The sequence below is a fragment of the Candoia aspera genome, chromosome 3 (assembly GCF_035149785.1).
Source record: "Candoia aspera isolate rCanAsp1 chromosome 3, rCanAsp1.hap2, whole genome shotgun sequence".
NCBI lineage: Eukaryota > Metazoa > Chordata > Lepidosauria > Squamata > Boidae > Candoia > Candoia aspera.
Window position 1 is genome coordinate 31,239,005 of NC_086155.1, and position 16,109 is coordinate 31,255,113.

General features: G+C 39.5%; 1 protein-coding gene across 3 annotated transcripts in view; it reads right to left on the reverse strand.

Annotated features, from left to right (window-relative positions):
• Positions 1-16,109, reverse strand: part of CBFA2T2 (CBFA2/RUNX1 partner transcriptional co-repressor 2) — a 93,441-nt gene that overhangs the window by 17,097 nt on the left and 60,235 nt on the right. For all 3 annotated transcript variants that reach the window (XM_063297232.1, XM_063297230.1, XM_063297231.1), the window contains exon 2: positions 254-397. In XM_063297232.1, the coding sequence (XP_063153302.1) occupies positions 254-397 (144 nt within the window). The remainder of the gene's footprint in view (positions 1-253; positions 398-16,109) is intronic.

Consider the following 16,109-nt stretch of genomic DNA (forward strand, 5'->3'; position numbering starts at 1 on the left):
TTGTGGTGAGGGAGGTCAACATCTGCAAGAACTGCAGCTGTGTACAAAGGGGTGGGGCATGGATTGCAACACCACATCCATTATCTTGCAGTTTCTGTCATTTGACAGCTGTTGACATTAAAATGAAAAGGTCTGCAGTAAGTATCTTAAAATGTTTAATTTTCTCATAGAAAAACAAAAAAAAGACATTCAGGAAAAAAATGAAATGGCTATCTCAATAATAGGCTCAAATCCAAACGTATGACTTTCTTACATGCTGCTGGGGTAAACGAAACAGGCCGGGGGCCACTGGGGTTGACAGGTGGTAACGGTGGCATACTGGATGGAGAAGATCTTGACTGTATCTTGACTTCCACAGGGGATCCTGGCATTACTGATACTCTCTTCTCACCAGCAACTAAAATGGAATGTGAAAAAAAAAAAAAAGAACACGGTAAAAAGCTCTTCCTGGAATGGATATTCTGGTGAGTCTCCGCAAAAAATACAAAAGTAGGGCAGAGAGAAAAAAGCAAGCCTGGATAATATTTATCTTTTACACAGTGTTTCAGAGTATTTAAAACACTGATATACATTATATCTCAGTAATCCTTACACAACAGCTCTTTGAGGAATCTTATCTCCATGCCAGTGTATCTATCTGTAAAAGAGAGGGTGGGTGCGGGGAGGGAGACTAAGTTCAACTAGCAAGTTCAGGTCAAACACAGTATAGAACATAAGACTGGAAGGGACATTGAAGCTCATTTAGCCCACTCCCTAGCTCAGTGCAGGATCCCCTAGCCATGGACCTCTCTTAGCTAGTGAAATATATAGACAGATCAACTTGATGAAGATTAGTAGAATTCACCTGATGGAAATGAATGTCGGAAATAAGTCTACAATTAGGCATATTTCAACAGCATCCAACAAATCCATCACCTCTAGCATATCTATGTCTATGTGCAATGATTTTAACAACATAATCATAAGCAAGTCTGCTAAAAAAAACACACACTCCAATGAGTTCAAAAGACAATTAAAAAAAAAACAGTAATCTATTTCCATCTATTAACCAAATAGAAAAATGTCATAAATGTTGTTTCAGGGAACAAATTACTAACAAAGGTATTAGCAATCAGCAATATTTCCATGGATCCAGGCTACCAACAATAATGTTGACCTGGAATATTCCCACACCAATATTGTATTAGAAATACTGAGGCAGAGAAAAGGAGGGAGCTACTTGCAGATGGATATGAAGAGCCATAACATGCTGGCAAAAGAGCATTTATCTATAAAACTTCCTTTAGAAAACACAGAAGAGAATACTGGTATTTTTATACTCACAATAAAATAAAGGAATCTACAATTACATTTGAAGCTGTGAAGAGTCCAACTGAAACATTAAACTGAAATGACAAAAGGACTTAACATCTATTGCTATCTTCAGCATGCCAAATCCATTGTGCTAACCAACCTGTTGCAAGAAATTTTCTTATAATGTTGCCTATCAAAATGCATGCTCTTTATCTGCTTGAACAACACACCCACCACTTATTTGTTCAATAAATAAATGGTTGTCTGTCTCATTTAATTACTTCCCAGGCAATCTGGGACTCTGCTGCAGCATTTCCTTCATAAATATATTGACAGGTTTCCAACATACCCATCTGTGTTCAATCTTCTCTGCCCCTGCCTGTTCTCCCATTGCTAAGTGGGGAGCTAGGGATGGATGGAACTGCTGGTTGTCTTTCACTTCTGCATGTTGTACATAGAGTGTGAAGCCCCAGAGGGAGCCCTCACTTCAAACCACCTGCTTTTTCAGCAATGGGTGTGAAAAGGCCCAGAGGAAATCTTTGCAGTTAGTCACGTTGCAACCAACCTTCAACACTTGGCACCACCTTGGAATTCAGGAACTCTCACTAGCAGGCAGGCTGAAATGCCCACTCAGAAGTTTAGACATAAAGTTCCAGGTTCTATATCTTGTCAATAGTAACTGTCACTCAAGCTTCAACAGAAAGTGAATTAGTTTTCTACACAACCACCTGCGGAAAAACTAAGAAGAAGAGACTTCCAAAAGAAATTAGACACAAAGAGGGAGGTTACTCATGAGTGGAACCTGCAATCTTTATTGGTATACAAATAAGTTGTTTACAAATTCAGTAATTATACAGAAAAAGACATTTCTTCCTAGAACACTAGACTTTGCTACTAATTCTAATTTAATTAAAATAAGATACACTTGTAGGCCATAACTCTTCTGCAGTAAAACTTACATTATGATTTATGACTCCATCTTTTGCATGTATGTTTACCATGACTACTACATTCAATATAACTTTTTTGCACATGGATAGAATTTTAGGCTTGTTCTATTACTTTAACTATGATCCATGAGTATTAGAAAGAATTTCATTTCCAGTCTACTCATGATCTTGGGAAGTTTCTCCCATGGCCATGCACACACACACTATTGGTGCTGATAGAAATTCTAGCTGATGCAAATTATAGTAAGGTAAAGAAATGTTTTCATGTAGTAGGCAACATCTTGGTTTTTACAGCTTTCGACATCACTGCCAACTGATCCAATGTTTGTGCAGGATTGCTGACTGATGGATTTGTTTTAAAAACCACATCCTAGCCTGTTTGAGCTCTTTAATACAGTATTACAAAAAATCACAACAAAAAGAATCATTAGATCCACACAAAAGTCCAGAACAGATTATTCAGTGACAGAGTTTAAATCAATTATTCAACAAATCAATGGGCTCTTGTTCCTTTTTTGCCCACCACTAGTGTTGAAATCTCCTATCTGAAAAGTTTTTGCCTGTCACAGAGGTAACTGATTAGCGCAATGTGATCACAGTATACAAACAAAACATTTGTGGAGGTAAATGTCAGCCGTCAATCGATAACCCCAATGTTTTGTGGCTTTTCTAGAAGCTCCTGTACAAATGGTCCAGTCAGGGAAAAATGTTGATATGGAGATGTTCTTTGCCCTTGTATTATTAATTCAAGTTTAATGGACAATTTTATCTAGAACATGAAGTCATTCCAGAATCATGAACTAATATAATTTTAAGAATGGACAATGCAGTAAAAGCACTGTGCTTTCTGCTAAGATTAAAGATGGCATTTCCAGCAACCTGAGATATTTTAGTTGCTATACCAGGAAAATTTCTCCAGAGGAAATAAGAACTGGTGAGCTGGGGAAAAGAAAGACTCAAAGTCAAGTAAAATGGAATCTCAGGATTTCAGTGTATGACCAAAAAGCAAATTAAAAAGGTGCTATGTTACAACTTCCGTTGGCAATCTGTTCATTTGGATTTGGGGAAGCAGGAAGAAGTGCCAGAGTGTGAAAATAGGTGAAGAGCTTAACTAGCACAAGAGCTCTTCTGTATACAGTGCTCACTTTTACTCTCCTTCACCTAAAAACCCTATGGAAATTCAAAACACCTGTTTAAGTCACACATTCTGCCAGAGTTGGCAGACCCTATTTCTGGGTAGAAAAAATCCCAAACCAAAACAGACAGCAAGGCAAGGAAAAAAATGGTTTGGGTTCTCTCCAATAATATTCATGACAGCAGTTCCTCATTAAAAGTTTTGTCATATAACAGACAAAAGATATGAAGCAACCTGTTATTTACAAAACCACAGTGGAAAGGGCCTGTATTACAACCTACTAGGAGAGACGCTCAACCAGTTGACTGTGGGCCACAGGCAATCCCCCATTGCTTTATTACAGCCCTCGAAGCAATACCAGGGTGTTGAAATTCTGCAAAATAACTGAATTTTAACAGTGGGATGTTCAAGTTTAAAAAGGGGTTAAAATAAGAGTGGGAGTAGGAATAGAAAAATGTGTTTATTTCCATTTGTAAAATCCTCTAAATCATGAACAAATGGGCCAATTTTTTTAACCCCATCCTTTCCAGTGATGCCACTAGAAGACCTTCTGCAGCCCACCAACTGATGAGTTGTGGCCTGCAACCCAGAAAAATTTGCCGTCCCCTGTATTAGAACTGCTTGCTGTTAGCTGCTACATTTTCTGCCTAGCATTATGATCTATTCATGAAGAACTTGAATTTCAGGAAACAGTGACCAGGACCAGCCTTTCCAAAGCGAGCACCCATCATATGCATTGGGAGTACAACTCCCATCATTCCGTGCAAGACAGAAAAATTCATTTTATTAATGATGAACCTACCTTCAAGAGCTACTATGTGGCTCCTTAAAAAAAGGTGCTTGTGACATAATGGACTCAAGAATGTATACTGAAAAGAAAATATTGACCCTCTAAATCCCATTGCTGCACTCTGGGTGACCTTGTAACTGCTTCTGTTCCTTACTTTTTAAACTAAGTATTGTCTTTTCTCATAATTTTAAAAGAAGCTATTTAACCACAACTGCAGGGCACTTTAAAGAGTTTTAAAAAATCACAACAAGCAAAAATGAAACCTGTTAATTGCCTGTTTTTCCAGTCCAGTGTGAAATTATTATTATTGGATTGAATAGTATCACGAAAGTGGCATCCCCCCAAAGGGTCAGACTTGACTCGGTGCTTGCACAGGGGACCTTTCACCTTTCACAGTATCATGTCCAGTAATATCTCAAAAAAGTTTAGCATGGTATTAGTTTTCCATGCTTACTATATTGTCAGATGAATGTGTAAATCTTGGGGGGACAATGCAGCATATTTATATTTATTTTCCATAGTGATAATCATGTCAGTTAGTCTCTTGAAATAAAATAAACAGTCTGGGGTTACCTTTAACGCTAAAAACCATATTATTCATGGAAAGTCATTTTTGTGGGCTGTAACTCAAAATTTAACGCAGTAGGAAATTTATTAGTATTCTATGTGCCACAACTCATCTTGTTTACCTAGACAACCACTAATTGTACATATGACATCATCTACTAGTGAAGCCCTATGAACATTTATTTAGAAAAGCAGAGTCCCTAACTACAACACACACATTTAAAAAGGGAATATCACAAAGTAAGGAGCAGACTGTTTTATGCTTCCAGGAAATTCGAATTTTGAATGCAATGTTGCTATATTTAAAACAGCTTCATATGTACATGACAGAGGGAGTAGAACCAGTGTTGTGTACTTGTTTGAGATATTCAAAGGGTAACTATGTATGACCCTTTGCAGTGCATGCATATTTGAACCTGTCAGATTAGAAACTTCTACTGTAGTCAGAGAATTTAGAAAGTGCCAAATGGAAGAATGTTTTGATGTTCTGTTCTCTCTGCATCTTAAACATCTGAAGGTGCTCATTCAAAATATTTCAAAAGTCAGAGTGGAAGGCATCATTCAAAATATTTCAAAAGTCAGAAGGGAAGGCATCACTATCAGAAACTGAAATCCTTCCACAAATGTGACACAACATTCCTCAATAAATCACTACTAAAAAAGTAGATTGGCAATGTCTTTTGTTCCCTGGCCTGTTCCAATTTCCACTGAAATCTGGCAATTCTCTTTCCATACAGGGCTCTAATTTTCTTTGGGTAACCTAAACAATTTGGCTGAACATGTAGTGTGCTAGTAATCCAGGCTGTGGGATTAATCTTTTCAGGATATTGTGCACCACATGCATGTACCCCTGTCACCATCTCAGTCCAAGCCTTAATATAATTAGTGGTTCCATGGTTTTTGTTGCTGCTACTGCTATCATCTGGGTGAGATTTATATTCTGCAGGTACATATACAGCTGTGAAACTGAATTCTAACATACAATTCCATGCATTTAAATGATTTCAATGCAAAATGTAGCACCTGGCAGACCTTCTTTACCTGGATACAAAAACTAAACACAACCAGACTTTGTCAGCATTTAGCTGGGAAACCACCAGTGAATTCCAGGATTGTAGCCTGGAGTGGAAAGTCAAATCAAATCCAGAAGCAACAATGGTGAAACCCATCCATACCACTGCCAAGAAAGCTGAGTGGATGTGTTCAAGTACAGGTAGTCTTTGCTTACTGACCACTTGTTCAAAGATTGAAGTTACGACAGTGTTGAAAAAGGAGATTTATGACCGGTCCTCAAAGTTGAAGCCATCACTGAATCCCCAGCCATGTGATCACGATTCAGGTGCTTGGCAATCAGGCACTCATTTATAACAATCATAGCGTTTTGTGGTCAAGATTGCCATTTGCGACTTTCATACCTGGCTTCTGACAAGCAAGGTCAATGGGGAAGGCGGCAGGAACTTGCAACTTGTGACCTTGTAATGTCGCACTTAACCACCACAGCCAGAACTGATGTTGTAAGCTGGTGCGGTCACATGACATTTCACTTTATGACCATGCCACTTAACAGAGTTGCTGATCCCAACTGCGGTTGGTTAGTGAGGACTATCTTAGACCTCAGAAGTTGAGCTCAACTTCAGGACTTCTTTATTTCAAGTACTTGGGAAAGAAATATAGATCATTCTTACTAGTATGTAAAGTAGAGCAGGAAAACAATAGATCCTTCTCTTACTACAGTGCAAGCAAGGGAAGCCTATTTTGTCTAGGGGCAGGAGACAAATTAAGGTTGATTAGTTTACCAATCTGTTATAGAAACCTGTCATCCACTGCTTCCAGGCCTTTATTCCTTTGAGGTTGATAGATTACATTGATGACTGAAACCAATGGGAAGGATATCCTACCACCTAGGCTCAACCTAGAAATCTGATGCTCCATTGCTTACTCCAGCTTACTTCCTGTTGCCTGCCTGATGTGTAACTGCCATCATAAGTCTTTATTACAAATGTGCAAACTCTTTTGAAACTTGAAATGTCATGCCTCACCCAGGAAATCTAGCATCTGCTGCTTCTTCCCCCACCCCTTTTGTCCCCAAGATTTGTTTTTATGTTGTCACTGGATAGCCATGGAAGCTGCATTTCTCAGTGTTGTTACCTCAACAAATGGAAAATGAACTTCTATTCATAATGTATCTTTGGTTTACCCTAACTAAAGATACTGAGTGGTGCTAGAGAAGACTCTTGAGAGTCCCCTGGACTGCAAGGAGGTCAAATCAGTCAATCCTAAAGGAAATCAACCCTGACTGCTCATTGGAAGGACAGATACTGAAACTCAAATACTTTGGCCATCTAATGCAAAGAGAGGACTCACTGGAAAGACCCTGATGCTGGGAAAGACTGAAGGCAAAAGGAGAAGGGGATGGCAGAGGATGAGCCAGATAGCATCACCGATGCAATGAACATGAATCTGAGTAAACTCTGGGAGACAGTGGAGGTCAGGAAGGCCTGGTGTGCTACAGTCCATGGGGTCATGAAGGGTTGGACACGACTTAACAACTGAACAACAACAAAGATACTGAGAACAGCAGCAAGTTTTTGAAGAAAAACTTGATTCCCCTAGGATTTTCAAAGGGCTAGTAAATCTCTACAAGCCTAAAATCTCCTGGTTTACGCTTTTGCCAACAATAATCTATCCCCTTAAATGAATGGGTGGGATCAGGGAATGGAGATTTATAAATTAAGTCAGAGGGAAATGAACTGCAGGATGAATAATTAGCTTGTTAATACTGGCCATTCACAAAATAATTGTTGGAAGATAACACGCCACTCTTGCATTAGTGAGCTGATTAACACCTACTCTGTTATCAAACCACAATGAAAAGCTCAGTAACTTTCTTATGCTAATCAAGAGTAAATAAAGCACTAAAACAGTTTTAAGTATGTTTGTCGCCCTTTGTTTACTAATAGATATATAATAGTGAAACACACTCTGGAAAAACAATTTCTAAATCTGTATTCTAAGGGAGAATACTTAAATGTATTCATTTGAAACTGAAACTGACCCCATAAAAACAAACCTACTCAGTGATTTCACAGAACATTTTTATGCAGTTCTACTGGTCCCTATTAGGCATATTCCATGTTCTCACACTTCTAATTGCACTGCTTTACTCACATCACTTCTAATAAGACAGAACACAGGGACACCACAGGTTTTCTTATGGTGGTGGTCAGAGGGACTGTGCTTCTTCGGTCTAGTGGTCAAGGCAACCGGCTAGAAATCAGGAGGCTGTGAGCTCTAGTCCCACCTTAAGCAGGAAAGCCATCTAGGTGACCTTGGGCCAGTCACTGTCTCTCAGACCAACCCACCTCACAGGGTGGTGGTTGTGGGGAAAATAGGAGGAGGAAGGAGTAATAGGTACAGTATGTTCCCCGCCTTGAGTTATTTATAAAAATAATAAAGGCAGGATAGAAAATTTAAAAAATCACAAGTATCGCAACGCTGAAATTTAAAGCAACCTATCTGACGTAGACTTTACCTTTAACTCCAAAGATAAATTTTCTTCCTAACCTGTCACCAGTTCCATTCTTTACAAAGAAGTTTTTAAAAAAATAAAATAAAAGCATGCATCTACCCTAATACAATAAACTACATTTTATGGCAAGATACTCCAGAAGGGCAATTTAAGAGAACAAAAAAGATTCACTTAAATCCTGAAAAAGACTAGACATTTGGGCTGCATTTTGCTCAACATTATAAGGAGCCCTTCATACCACAATATCAATCTGTTGTGTTTCCCAGGTAGTTGGTGTGTTAAGTATTTTAGAACAGCTAAAAGAAGTATTCCTGTGAGTGGATAAAAAAGTAAATATGGCTTGTCACCTCCCCAGCCTAAATGCTTATTTTGAACAACACACTTATCTACTTCAGCTGCTCGCCATCTGTTTTCAGTTTCCATCATGCTATTTTTTTTCCACATTGGAAAGGGGAAGAATTATCTTGCAAGAGAAATAATGCATATAGATTAGTTCTTTAACCCAGTTCTTTCTCTGAAAGAAAATGGGTATTTGCCAGTAAGTTTCTGATTTAAGTAAAATAGCAATGCCCACATTGACGGGCATGGATCCCTGGAGAACCAGTTACTGCAAGATGTCTCTGATGCACATGGAAAACCTAACCAAACAATCCCCTCACACAGCTGACCAAGAAAGGTAGCTCACTGCCTGGGGTGATGTCAGAAGGTAAGCAATACAGGGCTACCTTAGGAAGGAAATGGAGAGGAACAGTACCAGCCACTCTTACCCCATAACCAGCCTCATAAGAAGCAACGCTACTCTTCTGTTTGGCCCTTCTCTACTCTTCTGTGTGGCCCTTCTCTGCTCTTCAGGGGTCCCAGAGCTATCCAGCTACTCTATCAAGCCTTCCCCCCAAGGCTTCAAGCCTCCTGGAACCCCCTTTTTGCCTCTCATTTAGCTCCTGAGGACTGTGCCAACAGCTTCCTGAGCACCCTTCTTCACTAGCCAGTGGCACCTCTGCTGCAAAAATCCCCTGCAGCCCCACCAACAGCATCTCCACAGGTGAAGGTTTTATTGCCTGCCCAGTGGCCACATCATAAACACACCCACCTGAGAAGCAAACACAAAGGACCTTGGGAGCCCCAGCCTTGCTTACACCCACCTGTGAGAAGCCAAAGGCCAGTGGTACTCAGGCTAATGCTGGCAGTCATATACATACTTGAAAACAGCTGAGTTTAAGGCCATCAAATGTTAAACCGTGTGTTAATTAGCGGGAAGAAAAAGCTATGGGTTTGAGCCACCACAGGTATAAGAGGTACTTACACAATCAAATGTTTCTGTGGCTTCCTTCTTGCCTGCAATAATGATTTTTATTTATCCAAGCTGGGCAAATGAAACTTCTGCTAAGTCCTAGAATTCAGCTGTGGAAAGTCAGGAGCTCTGTAATTTACTGCCAAGTCTTTGATTGGGTGACCCCACACCACTTGCCTGATGTGGCCTGTCATTCTGGTAACAAAACAGTGTGGGTAGAGTTGTTTCTTTAACCATACGCAGTGGGCTTCCTCACCTGAACAGAAAATAATTACATATGGGGGGAGGGGGGAAGAATACATTAAAAAAAACGTTCTGGTTTTTAACTTTTTATTTTTTTATTATTTTTTGAACAACTTTGTGTGAGAAGTGAATGGGAAGGAGGAGAGTCCATCGCCACCCTATAAGGTCATTTTATTGGGGTTTCAGAGGGCTCCCTCACCCCTACAGGAAAATAATGAAAATAATGTATGTAGATGCTGTTTTGATCAATAAATACACATTTATTTACTCATGGGATGTGTATAGATAGCACTTTTTTGTCACTGAATTTTATTTCAGACAACAGAAATAGCTACTATCAGGAAGAAATCCACATCTTTGACATTAAAAAGGGGTCCCCATTCTCAAAAATAACTGGGAAGCACCAAAGTAGACCATTTAACTAAAAATGGTTTCAGAAAGCCTGAAAGAAATGGTGACAGGAAACATCTAGATTTTTCAAAATCCAAGGTCATACAAATCATCCCTTTTATATTATTGATTTCCATAATCTCCTTTTACATCTTTCAATGAAGACTTATTGAATATAAGTATTTGCAATATAGACAGTTCACCAACCTCTATATCCCTTTGCAATTTAGCCTCATGAAAGTCTTGCTGAGGAGGAGGAAATGACAAAAACGAACTGCAGCATGAAGAAAATATCCCTCACTGTTCTCAAATCTAAGCAGTGAGACAAAGCAGTTGGATGGTTTGCCTAATCCATGCCCTTAAAATTGGGCTGATCTGGTTTTATACAGAGATACAATACACCAGTGAGACAATATGCTGCTCACAGCTGTAAAGTGAGTTGGACTGGTACCTCTCACCTGGGATGGGCAGAAGACAGATTTAGATTTAAAATCTGTTGATAGGTATTTTTATTTTACTTGGAAAAAGTACATGCAGCATTTTGAAAACAGGCCTCTTTACTGAAACAATCTTAATATCTATAATATTATTTTCTTATCAAATAATCTTACTGCTGTTTTCTTCCATGCTCCTCGCAGAAAGCCATAAATGATCATAATGTTTAGAGAAGTGGATGTCAGAGCACTGATAGAAACCTGTCCCTTGGCATTCAAATTTCGCAGGATGTAGTGGGAGGGAAAGGGATTTAACACCTCTTGTGAGCTCTCAGCAGCTTGTACATTCAACCCTTGAAGCATGGACGAGATACTAGATAATTTGAAAATAAATACACAACTCTCCCACACACAGCTGCTTCATTTTATATTCAATTCAGCAATAAAAATAAGTGCAAAGGGTTGATAGAACAGAGTATTCCACTATTTAAAAACAAATTAGATGTAATATTATAAAGGGGAAAAATACCTAGCTTTTCCATACTGCAAAGCAGAATGTGTAACTGTTGTAGAAGTTGATTTAAAGTCAGTATTACATATATCTGTAATTATGTAATCAGACCCACAACTTGAAATATATGTTATTTTCCCATCTATCATTCTTGTCATGTATTTAATTCAGAAAATACAGCTTCAAATTCTGGTAGTTTTCTCCTACAGAATAACTAGTTTCAAAACAATGCTAAACTCAGGTTCAGCAACTTGGAAGCAGGTATTTAGTGCAGGAGCAGGCAGTTGTTTTAAGTCAGTGGTCACATGTTTAATTCTGAGAGTAGGTACGCTGCATCTACTTGGTCACCATTATGGACATATTCAACCACAAAAATCCATTTACACTATGAGGAAGCAAATTAGTGAGACTGTGCCTGCCACCATTTAAAATGTTCCAAGTAATCTTTATTGTCCCAGTTTCTATTTGACTCTTTTTAGGCCACATAGGCACGTTTCTAAACAAACAAGCTGCAGCCACTCATGATTTTTATCTTCTAAGAAAAAGCTTGTTGATTTACATAGGCCCCAGATGTATTCTTGGAAATAAAGATGAAGCCACAATCTAGTGCTTTGCTTTGTGACACATTAGAAAAACAAGAATTACCATGAGATGGGACAGAGACTCTCAATCCCTCTCTGCAGTCCAACTATGGCTCCTGGCTTGTAGTTTCAGGCAACCAGGAACTGGAAACTAATAGCATACCATAATCTACAATTTTCTGGAATTCTAGTTAATTGTTTAAATTGAATAGCGACTTTGAAAAAGTTCTACTGTACACATATAAATGCCAATTTGTTAGGTAGTCTGTGGCAAAACACACAAGGCAGATAAGTTTTTGAGAACTGGAAGACAGTTGCTAACTCACACACAGAGAAACTTTTCCTGCTGCCAGGATACCACAACAAATATAATGTGTTGATAAATTGTAAAAATACAAGAAAGGAGAATGGTTGGTACACTTAATTCGAAACTTATAGATACACAATAGAACAAAGAGGGGTCTCTGGAGCTATAAAGATGTTAATTATCTTCCAATAATACTGGAGAAATGTTATATGTCAATAAATTCTATTTTTAGAATGCCTCGTTATCCCATCTTTTCCATAAGAACAACAAAATGTTCAGATACAGAAGCAATCAACAAGCAAAGCAATCTACTTGTCATTACACAAGGATTTATGCAACAAAGAGTGGTGGAAAATTTCTGAGATTTAAGACTCCTGCAACAAAAGCATCTTTCAGCAAAGTTCTGCACTGATAATAGGGTTATCTGCAAGTCTGATACAATCCCACCAAAATTGTGGTCTCATCAACTTTCTTCTAAGCATGTAATCCATTGATCTATTACCTCCTGAGTAACCAATCTATATAACCTAAAATAGAGCCTAATCCTGTCCCAGCTCCCTCCAAGTATCATGCAAGCTGAGACTGAACATGAGGGAGAGAAAAGAGGGAAAGTAAGATAACACAATGGTATGTTTCAGTTGTATATGCTGCTTAATCTTTGTTGATTGGTTAAGTTAGGATAGGGAATGTGAGTTAACATGTTATGCCAAAGGCTATAGGGAAAGAGATATTGAGGGATTTGAATGAAGTCAGAAAAGTAATACTGTAAAGTGTTCTGGAAGTATACAGGGAAGCAAAAATAAAAGTAATTTTTGTTTGTTTTCAAATGAGCACAGCAAAACTTTGGGCAACTGAAAATGGTAGAAGAAAGATCATAGGCAGCCGTACACTGAGTTATAAAATCAAACACACAGTGAGTTTGCAGAGGATCAGGAAATAGACATGATGCCAGTGTAGGGATTTCACATGATCCCAGAGGGATATATTATTATGGTAGCAGAGTGCTGGATTGATATGAAGGGAGCAAAGTGACATAAAAGAATGCCAAAGAAGTCTGTAGGAAAGAGATGACCAAGAAGTGAGCCAGAGTTTTTCAAGGTAACAACATTATTTGCCTATTTCATAATAAGTTATTGCTTGGTCACAAGTACATACATTACGAGAAACCTCACTCTCTTACAGAAACCCTGAAAGAGAAGCCACTACTATCCCAAAATTAAAGGCTGTGGTAAAAGCCAAGTTAAGAGAATCACAGCCTTGTTAAAAAGCTACATGAGTTCATGATTGTGGCAGAGTATACCAAGGACTCACTCACTCACAGCTAAGTCTCATAATCACAATACTTATCTAATAACTGATTCTTAGTACAGTTACTTATACATACATTTTGTAGAAAACACATATAATCCAATGGTATAGAACAGAAATCTGCAATAAGCTGCTCTAACCCAGCAGTCCAAATGGCTGCTAAAATTCAGAAGAGCTTATTGCAGTATACAGGACTGTTAGTAGTATTTCAAAAATTTCTACAAATCTAATAAAAAGTACATTAATCTCCATCCCTGTACTTTAAATATGGACTAAAGCTGAACATGACAAAAGTTTAATAATGTGGTAGATAAGTTTTTTGTATTGAGCAAAACACAGTCCAAGGCTTGTTTTTTCCTCCAGCATTCTCTGCTACATTTTATACTATTTTACTTCAACAGTGAAGCCCAGCACAAACTTTCCAGATGTGAATATCTGTTTCTCATACGCTTCAGCCAAGAAAACATGAGAAAGATTAATGACTCCAAGCACAGAGCTGGTCAGTCATAACAAGGAAAACTTAAGAATACTCTGGAGTGGTAGTTGCAGCAAAGAGTCTGAGTCTCTCTTAAATTCCAGCTGAAGACTATCTTCTGACCTACCAACATGAAATACATATTTACCCGTATTTTGAAGTGAAATCTAATTTTGCCGACTTTAAAACATAGGATGAGGAGCAAAATTCTTCACACGTATTTTTTAGAACTCAGGATCTATAAGAATTGCAAGGGTATTTCCAGGCCACCCAGAAATCAAAAGATTTGGCAAACAAAAGTAAACCCTCTGTGATTATTAGAATCATCTGAAGTGGAAGTTTGGTACACAGCCCCATATTGCCTCATTTTCAGATTTTTGTAGCATTTCACAACTATCACTCAAAACTAAGGACATGATATTTACCTCATAAGCATTTTCTCCAGCCCAGAAGCCAAACTGTGAATAGGAACATATGTTGGGCTGTAAGAGTTCACACTTGAGGAGTGAGGTGTGGGTTGCCTCTCAGTGACAACTAGGAAAGTTTGCAGAGGGCATGCTCAGCTTCTGGGCAAGTATGTGCCGGCTTTCCCTACTCTGGGCCTCTCCTAATGTGTTGGATTAAACCTCCCAGGATTCACAGCCACTCTGCTGAGGAGTACCACACTGTTGAAGGTTGACTGTATTTTAAAATCCATCACCATATGTAAAGGAAAACCTTTGCACTGTAGCAACTGAAGTGGAACCATATGCCTGACAACGAAATTTTAAAGGATTTTTAAAAGAAATTCTTCTTGCAGCCTGAGATGAGTACAAGATCACACTATTCCCTGTTGCATCCTTGAAAAGCCACAGAATATGGGTTGCGGAGAAATGCACCCACTCCCATTGACAGGGCCACCAAACAGTGTGCATGAGAAATAGGCGGTGATCTACTGAAACGATACAGCAATTCTGAGTGTTTTTTGAGAGCAGTGGCATTTGGTCCTAGCTCAGTGCTCAGCTCAGTGCTTGGCACAAAACGTCGTGCTATGCTGCTTCACGGTTCACTGACACAGTGCATGCTTAGCACGAGGTCTCGGGTTCAATCCCTAATTAAAGGTAGGAGGCCTAGGAAAGCCCTTAGTTGGAGCCCTGGAGCACCAAGGCCAGTGAGAATAAATCGAGAGACAGGCAACCTGCACACTCAACCTAAATTTCCATAGTCAATAGTCCTCAGCAAGCGGCCAGTTCAGATTTCCGGCTAGAGTGATCTGATCTGCTTTGTTTTGAGGAAGTAGAGAGGAGAATAGCAGAAAAATCAAGGATCTGCCTAGTTCATGATCTATGCCCACTGAAGGCTTCAGCTGTTCTGTGTGGCTGGTGGATAACTGAGGAATGCAGTCCTGAAGAGAAAACGGGTTCACCAACTCTGCGACAGAAAATACTCACCTTATTGTATTATGAATTCGTACACCCAGGCAACTGAGCCCATGTACTGTTTCACCTGGGCAGCAAATAATGCATATGATCAGCATGAAAAAAAAAATACATATATAGGTAATCCTTGACCTACGACCATTCCTTCAGCGGCCATTTGAAGTTACATCAGTGCTGAATGAATGGTTACGACCAGTCCTTGGAGTTCCGGCCGTCCCAGCACCACCACAGCCCATGACCACTATCGGGGCACTTGGCAATTAGTTTGCACTCATGACCAGTTGCAGTGCCCTGTTATCACGTGATTGCCATTTGCAACCTTCCCTGCCAGCTTACCCAGAAAGTCAATAGGAAAGCTAGCAGGGAAGGTCTTAAGTCATTAGGGAAATCTCTCTCGCCTGCACACTCCCCCGCAGCCCCTCTCTGCTTGCACCATGCTGACTACTCATGCAGCTCCGTGCACCCTCCCTGACCCACACTGCACCCTCGTGCACCCTCTCCAACCCTAGCTGCGTGTCTCGCACACCCCCATGCTTAGCGCCACCCAGCAGCAGCTATTTACCTGCTTAATGGCCTGGGACTTGCAACTTCCTGCTAGCTTCCCCGCTGACTTTGGTTGTGGGAAGCCAGCAGGAAGTTGCCTTGCCTAATGACTGTGAGATTCAATTAATGATGGCAACCGGGACTGCAAGGATTGCCATCGCTAAGCAAAGCAGTCGTGCTTTACAACCGCATCGCTTAGTGACAGAAATTCCAGTCCCAATTGCCATTGTTAACCAAATCCCAAGGTTAACAACCACTCATTCAGCAACCGTTCCAAGTTACAATGGCACAGAACAAGGGGGACTTACAACCAGTCTTCATAGTTGTGGTTTGTCACAGCGTCC